This window comes from Apteryx rowi, unplaced genomic scaffold (genome assembly GCF_003343035.1).
Source record: "Apteryx rowi isolate R43461 unplaced genomic scaffold, aptRow1 scaffold_231, whole genome shotgun sequence".
Lineage (NCBI taxonomy): Eukaryota > Metazoa > Chordata > Aves > Apterygiformes > Apterygidae > Apteryx > Apteryx rowi.
Genome location: NW_020448653.1, coordinates 1,079,937 through 1,095,677, shown reverse-complemented (window position 1 = coordinate 1,095,677; position 15,741 = coordinate 1,079,937). Strand labels below are relative to the sequence as shown.

The 15,741-nt window shown below is 38.7% G+C and overlaps 1 protein-coding gene across 1 annotated transcript in view; it reads right to left on the bottom strand.

Moving 5' to 3' along the window:
- The window catches only part of MYO3A (myosin IIIA), a 126,181-nt gene that overhangs the window by 17,446 nt on the left and 92,994 nt on the right, over positions 1-15,741 (bottom strand). The window contains exons 22-31 of the mRNA XM_026065754.1: positions 14,364-14,443; positions 13,637-13,714; positions 11,052-11,257; positions 8,871-8,982; positions 8,122-8,284; positions 7,379-7,465; positions 4,055-4,178; positions 2,691-2,829; positions 1,848-2,633; positions 1,023-1,161 (exon numbers count right to left, since the gene is read on the bottom strand). Of these exons, the coding sequence (XP_025921539.1) occupies positions 1,023-1,161; positions 1,848-2,633; positions 2,691-2,829; positions 4,055-4,178; positions 7,379-7,465; positions 8,122-8,284; positions 8,871-8,982; positions 11,052-11,257; positions 13,637-13,714; positions 14,364-14,443 (1,914 nt within the window). The remainder of the gene's footprint in view (positions 1-1,022; positions 1,162-1,847; positions 2,634-2,690; positions 2,830-4,054; positions 4,179-7,378; positions 7,466-8,121; positions 8,285-8,870; positions 8,983-11,051; positions 11,258-13,636; positions 13,715-14,363; positions 14,444-15,741) is intronic.

Here is a 15,741-nt window from a genome sequence, read left to right as displayed (position 1 = left end):
GGACAATTCTGGATCCAATTAGAGCTGCACAGAAGTGAGCAGAGATCTTCCCCAGAGGCCATGAAGTGGCATGGCTAGCAGAAACCCCACTGCAGTGAATTAAATTGAGGCTGTACCAAGTCAACTGCCACGTCTGCCTTTGCCTTCCTCCATACCTGCGGCCCGTGACACAGGCTGAGGAAGTCCTCTGTTAGGTCTGTTCTAACTGAAAAGGCTCGAGTAGCTTAGTCAGCTCTGTATAGATATCTCCATAGGACTCAGGTCTTGATGATCTGCATGTTCTGAACACCAAGTCTTCCATCTCTGTCCTCCCAGTACTCCCTCCCACTACCACCTAACCTGCTCCAAACACTGGTTACATTGTGGGAGCCCCCACTGCCCATGCTAATAGGAAAGCAAATAACTTCAGTGTGTTCTTAGAGGTAATAGCCTCTTAAGCATAGGAACTATGCCAACTAATACATATTTATTAGTAAATTTAAAGGTCATGACCACCAACATGGACAGGAGGTACAAGTTTTGATAAACTTTACTGCATTTCTGGATATCTAAATATAACTTTGCTCAGCATAAATGTGACAAACTTTTGTAAAGCACTTGTCTTAAAAATATTTTGTTTTTAAAACACAGCCCAATATATTACCAATAACACACACAACTGAGGAACACATCTCAGAAAATAAGGGCCAGTGAGAAATGTTTACTGAATAGATGTATTTCTAGAAATGCTGGGGGTAGGTCTGACAATGATTCATTCATTCATCTTAATAAGCACTGAAACAAATTACCAGTGATGGGTCTTTCATCTCTGAATCCCAACTGGCTTGGCTATTTCTCTGGAAAACGTGCTTTGGCCAAATACTAACATGGGGCTTAGTAGATAAACAAACAGCCTGAGTTACATGAGAAGCCAAAGCTAGCTGATCCACTAGTCCCCTGGCTTTTAAAGACATTAATAGGGGTCATTTCCTGAGGCTTGCTCACAAATAGTTATGCTAATAAACATGAAGATTCAACATTACCTGATTGATAAACATGAGAAGAAAGTTGGCCATTAGTTTGCTTATCTTTGGACAGCATCACGGGTCTCAGCTGATGTGACAGTATCATTTCATTTAATTTTTGCTGCAATGCTAAGTAGTCTTCAGATAATTTTGATATCTAAAAATATAACATGGGATTTCACATTATTATATCAATAAGTATACATGCTTCAAGGTAAGCAAGGTAAAATGCTAGACTGGATAGTAAGTTTAAATGGTATTGCTCCAGCTACTTTAGTGAAGCCTCTCAGCACATTTACATCCCTTTTTTCTAAAAAAGAAGCAGTAATGCAAGAAATGCCACACTGCAGCCCAGTCCTGCAGCTACTTCATATTGGTTCACTCATATGAGTAGACAGAGCCTTACTGACATCAGGGGATGCAGGGCAGCTGCAGAACAGATTCTGAAACTATAGGCATACTTCCCTGTACATGTGTAAGTCACTGATGTTGACACAGCAACTTACAGAGTTTTATTTACAGAGACGTTTCACAAGTTGCTGAATTAAGGACCTTACCTGATAAATGTGAGCATTTCAACCAACAAAGCCAGGGCTTCTGTATTTAGGTTAAATCTGACCTCACTTTTCCCCAGTTTTCTTACTTCTTTATCTTTCCTTCTTTCCCAAAAGGGTATTTCTCTTTTAGACCAAAATATGCATTTATATRCAACATACGGTACAGAATCTCAGTCTCAGTTTAGAGAGAGAAAATTTGTTTTCACTGAAGCCAATACAATGTCTTCACCAYTCTCTCATCACTCAGTGTATTACGGTTAAAATATTTAGCTTATAAGCTTCTTACCTGCCGTGAAAAGGCTGCTAAATCACAAGCCTCTTTCTCTGAGCATTCCTTAAGAGTCTTATGGTCCTCAGCCTGTGTATCAGTGTTTTCCTTATCTTTTGTTGTTTTGGGATCATTATTTTGAATATGTGCTGCTTCTCTTGACTCCTTTATAGTTTTCTCTTGATTTTTGCGAGGTAATTTCACCTCTTTTCTGAGTTGTCTCCTTCTTCTGTAACTCCGGTAACTGCTCTGAATAACCACTGCTGCCTTCTCTCTGTCTTCTGAATCTTGTTTTTCTGCTACAACTTGCTTCTGTGAACCTCTTATCGACTCTTTTCTTATAATTCCTTTATATCCAGTAGACATCATAACGTCATGTTTCAGATGGTTTCTCTCCAGGTGCCTGTCAGTCTTGGGTTGGACCACAGCACATACTTGATTTTGCTCATCTGCTTTGACTGTGTCTTGATTAGTTTGCTCGTGCTGGTGATCAGGTTCAGCTGTGATTTTGACAGAAGATTTGTTAGGTAACTGCTCCAAAGAGACCTGCTCTTCATCTTCACCAGCCTGCTGTTTTGCAGTGTTCTGCTTCAGGGAATTGCTCTCTCCTTTAGTAGATGCTCTTTTTGGTTCCTGTGTGTTCTCTCTGTCCCTGAACCCAGTACACTTGCTGTCAATAACAGTGTCAGCTTCATCTTGGTTCTCCTTGTTTGCTGCTTCTTCTAATGTAATGTTTTCAGCTGGCTTCATTTCTGCTTCAAAGTATTCTGTAGCAGGTAACTCTTCCTCCACTATTTTTTTGTGCTGTTCCTTTATTTTTTTACGGGCTCTATAGCCTCTATAATTGCTCTGAACAATGACAGCTGCTTCCTCTTCAGTTTGAGGAATGGTGGTCTTCACTYCAACTACAGTTTCCTCATTGTTTTGAAGTTTGGTACCCTTCTCCTTTTCATTAATGGAAGTTGCATTCTCAGTTTGTTCTGTCTTTTTAAGCGATTCTCTGAATGGAATGGAGTTTTGGGGAAATATTATAGCTGAAGGATAGTGACAACTTTACAACTACCTTTAGTAATGTTTGTGTACTAAATGACAATTTGGCACCTTGCAACATGGGTGAGATTTAGTGTATACAGTTGGAATTAAAAATAGAAAAGAAATCTATGTGTTTCTGACAGTCAACACCGCTTAAAGTGAAAAGGGATATCCCTGTTTAAACTCCTAATAGAAAATTAACAATCTAGGCTAGGCAATCTAGGGCAATATAGGTTACATGAGGACAAGTGATAAAACAGAAAAGAATTATTTGAAAGTTCAACAAAAACATAAAGTAGACATTTTCTAAAATCTCCATTATATTCAAATGCATACAATCCTAAAGGTATTCACAAAAGAAAACTGCCTCATGTTGTACAAGGAATGCAAAAAAAAAAAAAGATCTTGGACATAGGTCCAGGTCAAATTAATATGAGAAAAATACCATATTGCTGGGGGTATTCCTATTCCCTAAATTGCCTTTTCACCATCAACAAAACTTAAGTCTCCAGTGAAGTTTGCCACCCTGTTTCTTCTCTCTGTCTCCTGAGAAAGGCACTGCACTCCTTCACAGCTGTTTTCCACTTTTCTGGATTAGGTATGTACATGATCACTATTCCCAGAGCCTCCAGCTACTGCTTAAATGCTATCATTGAAAACAAGACAGAGATGAGCAAAGTGCTACCAACTCCATTCACAAACTGTGGCTGCAGCCATGTTACAGAGATATTTAGAATGTGATTGGCCTCTCCTAACTTTTAGCTACCTGATCTGAGCTAGTCATTTAGGTTCCCACTGTTGTCAGAGAGGACTGTTACGCTCATCTCAGACAGTGACTTAAGAGGAGAAGAACAGTCCTCTTCAGACGCCTATTTCTTTCTCTTGTATGTGAATTTTCCTATGATGAGCTAGTTCCAAAAAGAGACCCATCCATAGATGATACTAGCATTACAGGTAGACATGATATTGTTGATCTTTCCCCTAAATATGCCTTTATTTCCTGAGCATGAAAGTGTAAGAAAATTGTCTAGTGGCATTAAAAAAAACCTCCAAGTAAATGTACATTACCTCTGCATATATGTCTAGACTAATTCAAACTTGCTTCACTTTTAGATTACATTGCTGCTTTTGAGCAGCAAAGTTACCGAAATGGGATATGTTTTAGTGATGTAAGAGACAGAAAATATGACTACCTTCTCCTTTTGAAGTTCTTCCTCTCCTTATAACCCCTGTAGTGAGACTGAATTGTTGTTGCTGCTTTGTTCCTTGACTCAGTTAGTTCTTTTCTCTTCTTCCTGAGTAAGTATCCTCTGGCAACTGATACAAATCAGAAAAGAACCTTAGGCAATAAGCAAAGGGTATCCCAAACATATCTTAGAGTTAAATGATAACAGTATTAAACTGTTAGTATTAAAAAAAAAAAAGTATTAGCGAGGAATAAGGAAATACATACTGGAATGCTTATTATGTTTCAGATGAAATTATTCTGTCCCACCAAACCTTTTTGAGATTTTAGAAGGCTGTAGCCATTCTACATTGGGATACAAACAAGCTCTTAATATCTTTTTGAACTAAAGAAAATAAAGGAAGATGCAGAATGAGGCAGAAGCTCAGTGCTATGGGAGCAATGTGCTCCCAGCTTCATGTACCTGCTTTGCCTGGTTCAGGCAATGGATTTGATTCAAGGTCTTTCATTTCCCTGGGAAATGTCCTGATTATCAGGCTACAGAGATTATCAGACTCTTCTTACACAAGCTCAGAACTTTCTTTCTTTAGCTGAACATTCACTGAATCAGAGGAAAAATTGAAAATTTTATAGATCAGCAGTTAAAGTAGACCTTGCTCATGTTCTTTCTGCAATGACTGCTTATTTAAAATGTATGGGGGGGGGGAAAGGGAGGGCAGAGGATTACTGCCCCACAGTAACCATGTGCCCTGGGGCAAGGTGGGAGGCACAACTTCAAGTTTCTGGTCTGAACCAGGAAGAGGAAAGACTCAAACATGGGTCTCCCACTAGACATGTAGGTGCCTGCACCATTATGCCAGCTGACAGTTTAAGGGGTGGGATTCAACTCCAGATTAAGATAACTAAATTTAGGTATATATGTGAAGGCATTTACACTTGTCCTAGGTCTCTAGGCTCCCATTAAGGTCAATGGAGCCTAGAGATGACTCAGTTGACTGGCCACTTGATTCAGTTGCCCACACATGGGTATCTAGGGCCATCTGAAGTGCTCTAGGATAGCTAAGGCATCCACATGGAGCTGGCAGATAGGACAAGACACGGAGAGAGAACAGTTGGCATCCCATATGGGATATAGCTGGAGATCAGACAGGATAACTTAGGCAATCTCAAATGGCACTAGATACCAATATGTGGGAAATGAGCTGAGCATTAGGTGCTTTAGAGTGAAATGAATCAAGCTCCAGGCTCTGCTGTGACTATAAGAGAAGTTTGGGCACCCGGATACTTTTAGACATCTACACTGAGGTGTCTTAATTAGAAACTGAATTCCATTCAGAGTGTTCTAGAAATTCCTGAACTTGCAAATCTTTTCCTGATAGAAATGGGCGCGTTTTCACGGTGTTGTGATTTAGCCAAGTTTGCAATTTCAGATATTCAGCACAACTCCTCTAATCCCTGACTAAATAAGAAGAACATAGTGTTTTGTTAAATATTTCTGTCGAATTCTAATTTCAAATGTGATAGCAAGACTATGGAATAGAAGATATGGTGATTTATCTATCCTGAAGAGAAGGTAGAGACAGGAACTCTTACTCCAACTCTGCTGGGAGTGCTTTACATCATAGGGAAAGGTTAAGCTCACCTAAGAATGGGAAAGGAACAGAGGTAGTCTTTAACACATTCATATAACTTGGTGCTAGTTTTTTTTGCTGTTGCATTCCTTACCCATACTTTGCACCATAATTTACACCAACTTGGCCTCCATTAGATGCAGTGGATCAGTGGAAGAAGCCCTTCGTAGAAGGGAGATAAATTACGTATTGATAACTGGATGTAGGGTAAAGGAACCCAGACACTTATTTGAAGTAAAACAGTTGGGTTTTGTACCACAATCTGATGGGGCCTTAGAAAAGTGTGAAGGATGAAGCAGTATGGAAATAGAATCCTTCCAAAGTTTCTTGGATTTCCTGTGCCAATTCTCATTCCATTGCCATACAAAAGCAACTCAACAGGAGTTATTTTGAAATAAATCAAGTTGCATGTCAACGGACATGTTAATACAAACTGAGTCTGATCTTTTAAAACTTATTTAGGTTCACCTCTGAAGTTTGCTGAGATCTATTATGAGATGGTAGCTGTATAAGGGTAGTTTTTAAACCAGAAGAGGAGTTTTGTATTGGTTTTTGAAATAAATGCTGAAAAACACCTGTGAGAGCTAAGTGAAAATGGATTTCCCCCTTTTTTGGTCTCTCTTGCACTGAACAAAAAATTGAAATGAAACTACAACAGAATAAACATTGAGGACACAACAAACAGAGCAAAGTGAAAAATTCATATTTCTGCATTTGCTAAATATCCTAATATAATTGAGGAGTTTCAGATGYGTAATTATTTTTGACACCCTTCTAGACTTAATTCTGGTTTTAGATTGGATTTTACACCAGTAAAGTTCTACTGACTGCAGTGAAGTGCTCTTCAGTACACATTAAAATTGACTTAGAGCAATTAACAGATATACCCGACAATGATTAAAACCAACACTAGTGTGGGTATATCTACCCATGTAGACATATCTGAGATAGCTTAAATTTAGGTAGCCTGGGTGGTGGCAACACCATCTTGTATTTGGGGTAGCCACCTTTGTAATTACTGAAAATGCCATGCAGGTTTGTGCCAACTGTTCTTAGGCTGGTCCCTCTCTAGTAGTGCCGCTGATTTCAGAGCTAGACTAAATCTGGTTCTGGGACTTATCTTTAMAGGGAAATGGGAGACAGAAACATAGTGAGGAAAAGTGGATGTTATACAGCATATATCTGAGCCCAAGGTGTTTACTGCCACAGAAGAGAAGAAATATTTTGCTAGGTTGTACTGAGCGATAGCAAAAAAGAGTCCGAGAAGTGAGCGTAATTACAGGTTATAATCTTAAATGTAACATCCGTTACTGATATGTAACGAACATATTCCTAATGCAACAGCATTCACATACATATTATATGCACATAGTGACACAAGGGAATTCAGCAGGGCCAGCTAGAATATTTAGACATACAGGACTAGGAGTGAAGAGTCTTGCTGTGGCATTACCCCAGCCCACTTTGCAGCTGTGGAAAGTGCCTATACCTCTTTGAGGCATTGGGATTAGGTAATGGAGTATACTGACCCATTTCTACAACTGCATATAAACATATAACAGATAAATTATACCTAAGAAGGTGTAAATGAACATAGTCTATCAGTGTAGCTAGTTAATAGCAAAGAACCTGGGCCAATGTATTGCGTATAGCACATGCGTGACAGCACATTAATAGCCAGGAAAGCAAACAATTCTTACTTGCTTGAAGTCTAGTAATACATTTTTCCATTTTTTGATTGCTTTTTGCATTTGCATATTCTTTACGAGCAACAAAACCCCTGTAAGCTGAAAAAAGATAGGAAAAATTAAATAAACCATTAGGTTATACAAAAGGCTATAAAAATAAAAAGATTCTGGAAGGAAATAGAGACCTCCATTAAAATATTCATAAAAAAATCTTCTGAGCTTTGTCTTTCAAAAGATACAGCAAACAAGTGCAAGCAATATGAAAATAAGTACAAACTACATTTTCTGGTGAGTAAAATTGTTATGAATTAAATGAATACAAAACAAGAGAGAATCTAAATGTGCAATAAACCAATGCTTGAAACATATTAAAAATTTCAATTAATGATGTCTCCATCAACAGCATAATTGGTCTTATTACCTAGGACAGCTCATACCTTATGTTTTCATTGTTATATTATACAATCTTGTCAGAGCATGCCAGATATTATTAACAACAGTATCATTTATGCAATCACATCTCTCCATTGTTAACATTGCCTTTTAAATGCAAAATTGATAAACAGAACTTCAGTAAAGAGATTGTCATAACCTGGTTAACAAAAATTTCTCTTCAAAAGAACAGATATCATCAAATAAGATGCTCTGTCAAATGYAACAGCAGAAAAACAGCAAAATGGACATCCAGCATGCACATCCTTCTATCAACTGTACACACATGCTAGCTTTAAGCAAAAATGATTTTAAGCTATTACCTGACTGTATTTTAATAGCACTTTGTTCCCTTTGTTCCTTTAGCTTTTTGTATCTCTTTGAACCCAGCCACCCTCTGACATAAGCTTGAATCAAAATAATCATGTTCACTGTCTCCTTTCTCATTAAATTTAGCTGCTCCACATGATAGTATTTGAGGAATACCTTAAAAAGAGTAAGCAAAGAAGCAGTGGTTTTGGTTAAAATGGCTTAAACAGACTTGCTCTCCCAGTCCCTGCATTTCCTCAATCCATTTAATATCAACAAGAAGTAGAAGCTGGTTTCAAATGAAGAAGACATCCTTTAGCAGTATTATCTAAAGGATCATTTTTGTTAAAAACAATTTGATTGCTTGTGGTACTATTTTACCTTACTCTCCCCTTCAACATCCTTTATTGGTCTCTGCTTATTCATGCTTTCACTGAAACACAACTTGAGGCTGTAATTATAAGTCGATTTTCAAGACTAAGAGGTTCACAGTTTTGCTAACTTCACAAATCTGATGTGTATTACATAAGAGTGATCCAAATCTGGAACCTTCAACTTTCCTGCTTTCCAATTTTAAACATGAGATGCTGTTTATTTATATATCAGCGAACAGTACTCAGCAAAATGTTGGGTTTTTTTGTTTTTTGTTTTGTTACCAGTATAGACCAAGGGCTACCCCAATCATATGGATGAGAAAACAAATTGCCTTGTAAATTAACAGTCACATAGTGCAATAATATAGTTACAGTATATAAAAAATTACTTTAGTTTTTCCAAGAACCCAGTCGTCAAGGTGAGCTTTTTCCAAGATGGCAGCACAGGTTTCTGGGCTGACTGGAGGATCATCATTTGTTTTGTAACAGATAAGGTAATACCTAAAGACAAATGTAGGAATCTTTATTCCATTAACACTAAGCAATAGATACAAATACATTTAAATCATTCATTTAAATAAGTAAAACAGTTGYATGAAAGAAAACAGCACTGAAAAGAACAAAATCACATACTAAAAAAATTGCTGTGATTTATATACAGTACTAAGAAACTCAGTTAAAAGCGGATGAGTGAGATTCTGCACACCCTGGAGGGTTGCTTAATTCTTTAACAACACTGGAAGGCTTTTAAAAAGTGGGCAATCCAAGTGGGGTAGTTTGCCTGTTTGCTGCTCTCACTCTGCCTACTGTGAAAGTGACTTCAGTGACAAAAGAAAAATATTTCTGAAACTTTTCAGCTTGAATCAGCTTATTTCACATCTGCCTTGTGCTAGACCCATCTACGCTTTTGATTGTTACTATCAGTGAGATGCATCCCAGCTCTTGTTACCTGCTTGGATTCAGCTTTGTGGATATTTTTGGAACATATGTGCAGTTATGATGTAAAATGTAAGCATTTAATTTAGCAGACTGATTTCTCAGAACTAATTTTAACTGGAAAAACAGGTCAGGAGGCTCATACATAAAAATTACCCATAACATACCAGGTCAGCTAGTGGGTAGGACAGTTCTTGTGCGTATCAGGGCTTTCCAGAATGCTCCATTACAAAATTAGCCCTACTTACCTTGTTTTTTTAATTCAGCAAAATTAGGTGAATACCATTATGTGTACTTCCTGACAGTGTATTCTGTTTTTTTTCTTGTTATTCAGCCTATATACACAAAGCTGGGATGGTACAGACATTAAATGAGGACAAATTTCCTCACAGGATAATAACAAGATAGACAATGCTGATTCCTACATTATCACCACCAAGCCCTGCAGCTACTTTTTTTTTTTTTTTTGACTACACAATGTATTGGCTTATTTTCATTCTAATAAAACAACTCTACCATTATTCCAGGTCTACCTATAATTCTCAACTATTAAAAAAAAGGACAGGAAGACAGCTATTTAATAAAACCCCTTTCTGTGTGGGGGTCATATACTCAGTGCTGGAGATGTGCAGAGCCCCAGTGCAGTCAGGGACACACTCTCTGGAGAGCTTCCTCATTATGTTCACTGATTTCCTCTCTTTTACCTGAACATTAAAAATTTTGATAGAAAGCAGCAACCAAAAGCCACAACACATCTTGGTACACTGATAACTGCCTTTTCCCATGCAGCACTTTTCCGACACAGTAATAGCTCCATCAGCACTCTTTCCAGACACAATGCCATAAAACCATCACTTTGTTCTTCCCTTCCCTCCCTCGGCATCTGCAGCACTGTGCCGCTAGCTGTCTGTTTCCAGTGCCCCACTACTTTTAAGAGCTTCTGTCTGAATGGGTGCCACTTGCTTGCTTCTTCCCAATTTTGATCCCTGTTCCATAAATCTAAGTTCTGATTCAGGCAAATGTTGAGTTTCTTTGTTTGTAAAAGAGAAATACAGTTTAAGTGCTCAATATTAACTTTTGGAGGTGGAGGAAGTAGAGGTAGTTAAAGAGATTATAAAATCATTAGCAAGTTCATTACTCTTCTTAAGAAAATGACTAAAATTTAGAAATTATATTTTAAACAGAACTATGCACTTAATGAACTTCTCAGCCCTAAATTAGCAATACCAAATTATCATCTGCCCCTGGAGAACCAGATGCTGCACTGTGCTGAACAGTGCTAGAGAAACTATGGTGCTTCTGGGAGGCTCTTGCTCCAAATTCTCTGCTTTAAATTTAAGTGTTACATTTCTAACCCCCAAATCTTTCCGACTCTAAACAAGGCAATTCTTACCCAAATGCACACGGAGCCTGAAACAATCATCCTGAGATGCATCATCTTTCCCTATCAATCCAAAAGGGGTCACTAATCTTGTGCCTGAACTATTCTTTCTCATTCAGTTTGCATATGTTTGTCACAGAAAAYGTCTTTGTATTTTTTTCTTTAAAGATCATACCAAAGACAATGCTGATGCTCTGCAAACACCGAGCAACAATGAAAACAGAGAAAAAGGCACTTCTTCACACCAACATACCGTTTTATGAAGTTAGCGAAGAGTATACGATGTGAATAACCCTGTCTTCGAATTCTTGCTGTCTCCAGAATTCCTGTGTAACGCAGCTGAACCAACACTTTTTCTTTATCAAACTTGTTTGCCTGCCGGTCGTTGTTTGGCTTGATGCACCTGACGAAATGAGGCTGGCCGACAACCATTTTGGATAACAAGTCCATCAGAGAGTACTGAAAGAAAGTCGCAAGATATCTGCCACCTGGATATTCATAAAACCTGCATGTAGGTCCACATGTATCTGCAATTTTATTTTACCTGGGCAGAACCTTGTACCCATTTGCATTTCAGTAAGGTGGTACTTTAATGGTGAATGAAGTAAATGGCCCAACAGCAATTACAGCTGTGATGTGGTATCTAAGTAACAGGGTAGAGAGAAACACTGACTGCAGATGGATGCGAGTATCAAATTCCACCCAGTACATTCTCACAACCTGTAATAATTTGTGGTACCGCCAATAATTGAACATCAGCTTTGTTTTTGGAAGCAGCAGTATCTTTAATCACAGCTCTAAAAAATGATCTATTTTTTGAAAGTTCCCTTAATGACCACTTGATATAACAGCAGCTGCTGGGTTGGGTCTGCCACACCAGTTCCTATCAAGCAGTACATTTAGCAGCTGGAAAYATGGCACACTAGAGCACAACTGAATTCTGAGTACAAGTGCAGAAGTAGGAAGGGTTAAATGAGGAATATTTTAAAAAATATATCCCTCATTCTCCTGTTGTTGAAAACACACACGTACATGAATGCACATTTTATGCCCAATACTGAAGACAGGGAATGAATAAGTGTTTTGGGCAATCACATCTGGATTGGAGTGTGCATCAGTGACCGAACTGTATTAGTAACAGTGTTACTGTTAAATGCTGTCAGATCTGATGAAAGGACTGTGTCCCTGAAAGCTCTCCACCTTTCGCAGCTATATCAGCTGACTTAATATATGACAGAAATTCTCCTTACAATTTTTGCTTCTCTTTGAGTCTTGTTAGGTAATTACAATCTATCTTTTATTTTTTTCTACTGTCACATATTTGAAGATCCCCATTCATCCAGAGAGTAAATCATCAATCTAAGGATGGGAAGTTGAAGAGCAACAAGGCAGTAAATATCACCATCCCTTTGTTAGACTGGAGGAAACTAAAGCCAACCCAGAAGAGGGTCTGCTTAAACTGCTCTGGTCCAGCACATCCTGTTCATTATATAGGCTGATGGTGATGCTATAGCTGCCCTACCAGGAGGAAACCTTCGAGGAGGGCAAAACTAGAAATGTACACCATCACAATTCAAAAGTTGCACTTTTCCTACCTCACCAGGGTACCAGACTAACAGAAGGGATGCAATTTGTAGCTCCCTAGGCCAATTGAGGTGAACTTGGCTGCAAACAGACTCGACACGTGTTTTTGTAAAATTGCTTTGTGGAAGGATCTTATTAAATACAAAGGAAGAGATTCATTCCTCAGGATTCAGCCTGACTCAACAGAAAGAAGCAGCCAGGAGGTAATGCAGTTCAGCAGTAGGTTAGATGCATGAAACTAGCGTAGGACATCAAGAGCCATATGTTTCCTATTAAAATGTGCAATTCCATTATGGACAGACACTGCATCGTGCAACAAAGTGCTTAATTAGTTTCTTCACTGCTGTGGCAATGGAACTCAAACAAGTAGGACAGGCTAAAGGATCCATTTTTTTAACCACTTGGTCTGGGGTGGCAGATGCCACCATAGTCACCCATAGTCACCCATAGATTTCTGTATATGAGTAAACCAGTGAGGCTGAGGGTGAATCCTTCATTAAGAACATTAGCTAGCATGATCTGGACAGGGGTTTCCACTACATAAAATAATAACTTAAAAGTGCAAATATAATTAATCCCACCTGCAGCATCTGGTGATAGATTTGTTGGTAATACACTGAAGCACAGACATTACCTGAGCCATCTTTATGTTTTTGCTGGAAGATACGAGTCAATGGGAGTTGGAAATTCAGAACTGAGCTGCACTGAGCCAACTCTGTGCCTCACTGCAGAGAAAAGAATGCTCTTCACAGCTATTTTCTATGGCAGGACCAAGCAGCACAGCCAGTGCTAGGGAAAGCAAAGAGGACTGCTGAAGAAGAGCCACAGGGATTGACTCAGAACAGCCTCTAGTCTGGTGACCATCAAGATCTTCCTCTGGAGCTCCTGCTCTAAATTAACTTTGGCCTCTTGCTTCCAAAACTCTTAAAGGAATGCCATACCACTAATGTCCAACCTCTCTTTATCTCCCTTCAGGAAAAGCAGGTAAGTGAAAGCGAAGTTTAGTATTGATCATCCTGCACCAACATGACAGAAATGTGGCTGCGTAACTGAGTCCAGTTAAAGGTGGGGCATAACAATCTCTTCTAGACATTTATAACACAAGGACTGCTGAACCATATATGCAGTTCACAAACTCTAAATGGATCTGTGTTGACCCAAGTGCCTGGACAAAAGGACAGGTGGGTTTCAAAGGTGAAGGAATAAATCTTCATTCCACTCTAGAAAAACTTATAAAAAAATCTGATATCTTACTCTAAAATAAGAAGCGACTGTCTGTGTTTTCATACTGGTTGTCTCTCTTGGATGATGTCTGGTATCTCCAGTTTCATTCTGTACAGATCAAGAAAGAAAATGACATCTCTTATTTCTACTGAGCCTGTAGTGCCCTTTCCAACACCACAACAAAGCGCCCCTTGGAGAACATCATTAATAAAAAAAAAAGTATTCTAAACTGCAAAAGTTACTGCACGATCACTAGCACAAAGTTGTTACATCAGTACATTACATTACTTTGCTACACAATATGCAAACGCCCACACACAGAGAACACAATTTGATAACTGAACATCTAAATAACTGCCACAAATAACCTGACATGGTCTGAGGCGATGTCTGAGGTCCTGTCTATAATTTCAGCACCACTGTTATTTTGGTAGTTCTCTACAAAACATGACTATACTCCACACCAATATTTTAATCTCTCTTTTTGCTACCACAATGCAGTTAGGAAGTAATCTTTTTTTTTTTTCTGATGTTATTATAAAACTACAGCCAGAAACAAGGGAAATGTTAGTTTTTTTACCTCACGGAAGGAATATGAATTGCACAACACAAAGATATCCAGCTAAACAGGAAAGAAAATAGGAGAGGGAGAAAAACCAAGGAAGGGGTTACTTGCTTACTTTTAGTAGCAATAACAGTATTGCCTTTCTAGTTTAAATTAGGGTTCAATGCAGAACCGTGAAATCAATTTTCTTACCTTAGTATGACTGATTGATTTCTGGGGTGTCCACATTTGGTAACTGATTGTAGTTTTGCTTTTAGTGTGTGCCAGGTTACCTGTAGGAAGATGAAAGAAAGCAACCTACCAAAATGCTTAGATCTCATTTATGCTATGTAGAACCACATTATTCAGGCCCCCAATGTAACCATTTGACTATAAAGATTGCTGGCTTTTCCTGAGTATGTCCTTATTTCCCCTTTCACCCTTGGGATGGAATGAGCTCTGAAGAAGTTGCACAAAGATGAATGATGGGCTGTATTTTTCCTCCTTCGGCACTTATGTCACCTACTAAAGCAAAAAAATAAATAAGTACACTGCTTCAAAAAATAAGAAAGATCTATCTTATAGCACCATACTCCTTTATTCTAAGGAAGGCATTGTACTAGCCTAGTTAGCAATTATGGCTTAAAATGGGGACAATGATATTTGTTTCCACTTTAATGCCCTTTTTTACTAACTCCATTTATAAATGTTATAAATTAGTATAAATCAAAATCAATCTCTATGGTTACACACATATTAGCTAATAAAATGAGCCAGTACCCTTCTCTGGCCCTGAGGGCAAGTGGCGTAGGATGACTCCAGTCTATACAGCTAAACTCTATACTTCCCGCCTCTTTTAATCTCCCAGTAAAAATAGGGATGTCTCCTTCCACAGAGCTTGCTGGAAACCATGTCTGGCCTGTGCTTTCTCCTGAACTGTGCCTAGGCATTTCTGGGAGAATTCTAGCTGACATGGACCAAAACTGTCCCAGGGAGGCATGACAACTATTAATCAGAATGGGCAATCATATGGCAGTTTCAGCTACAGTTCATTGTCCCTGCTGTGTTTACTAGCATAGACTTAGTCTTACGACTCCAACACTGGGAGTCAAGTAAGTCAAGTAATATCCTTATTATAATGACTTGAAGGACTAGGTGCATTGGAGTGGTTTATGCAGACACCAGTTTTCTGAAGGAATAATGATAGCATTTCTGAGCTTTACACAATGTCATTTTATGTTGATAAAACCCCAACCATTGCTGCATGCTGCCATTGCTTCTGCTACTAACATAACACCTCTAGAATCTCACTGTACACTGTGAGACCCTGTAATCGATCTGTGCTTAGTTATTACCCATAACAGGAGGACAAGACTTGGATACCTGCATGGATGAGCAAGGAGCTCCTGGCAAAACTCAACCAGAAGAAGGAAGTATACAGAAAGTGGAAAGGGGGACAGGCCATTTGGGAGGAATATAGGAACGCTGTCAGAGTATGTAGGGATGCGACGAGGAAGGCTAAGGCCCGTTTGGAATTAAATCTGGCGAGAGATGTCAAGGACAGCAAGAAGGGCTTCTTCAAATACATCAG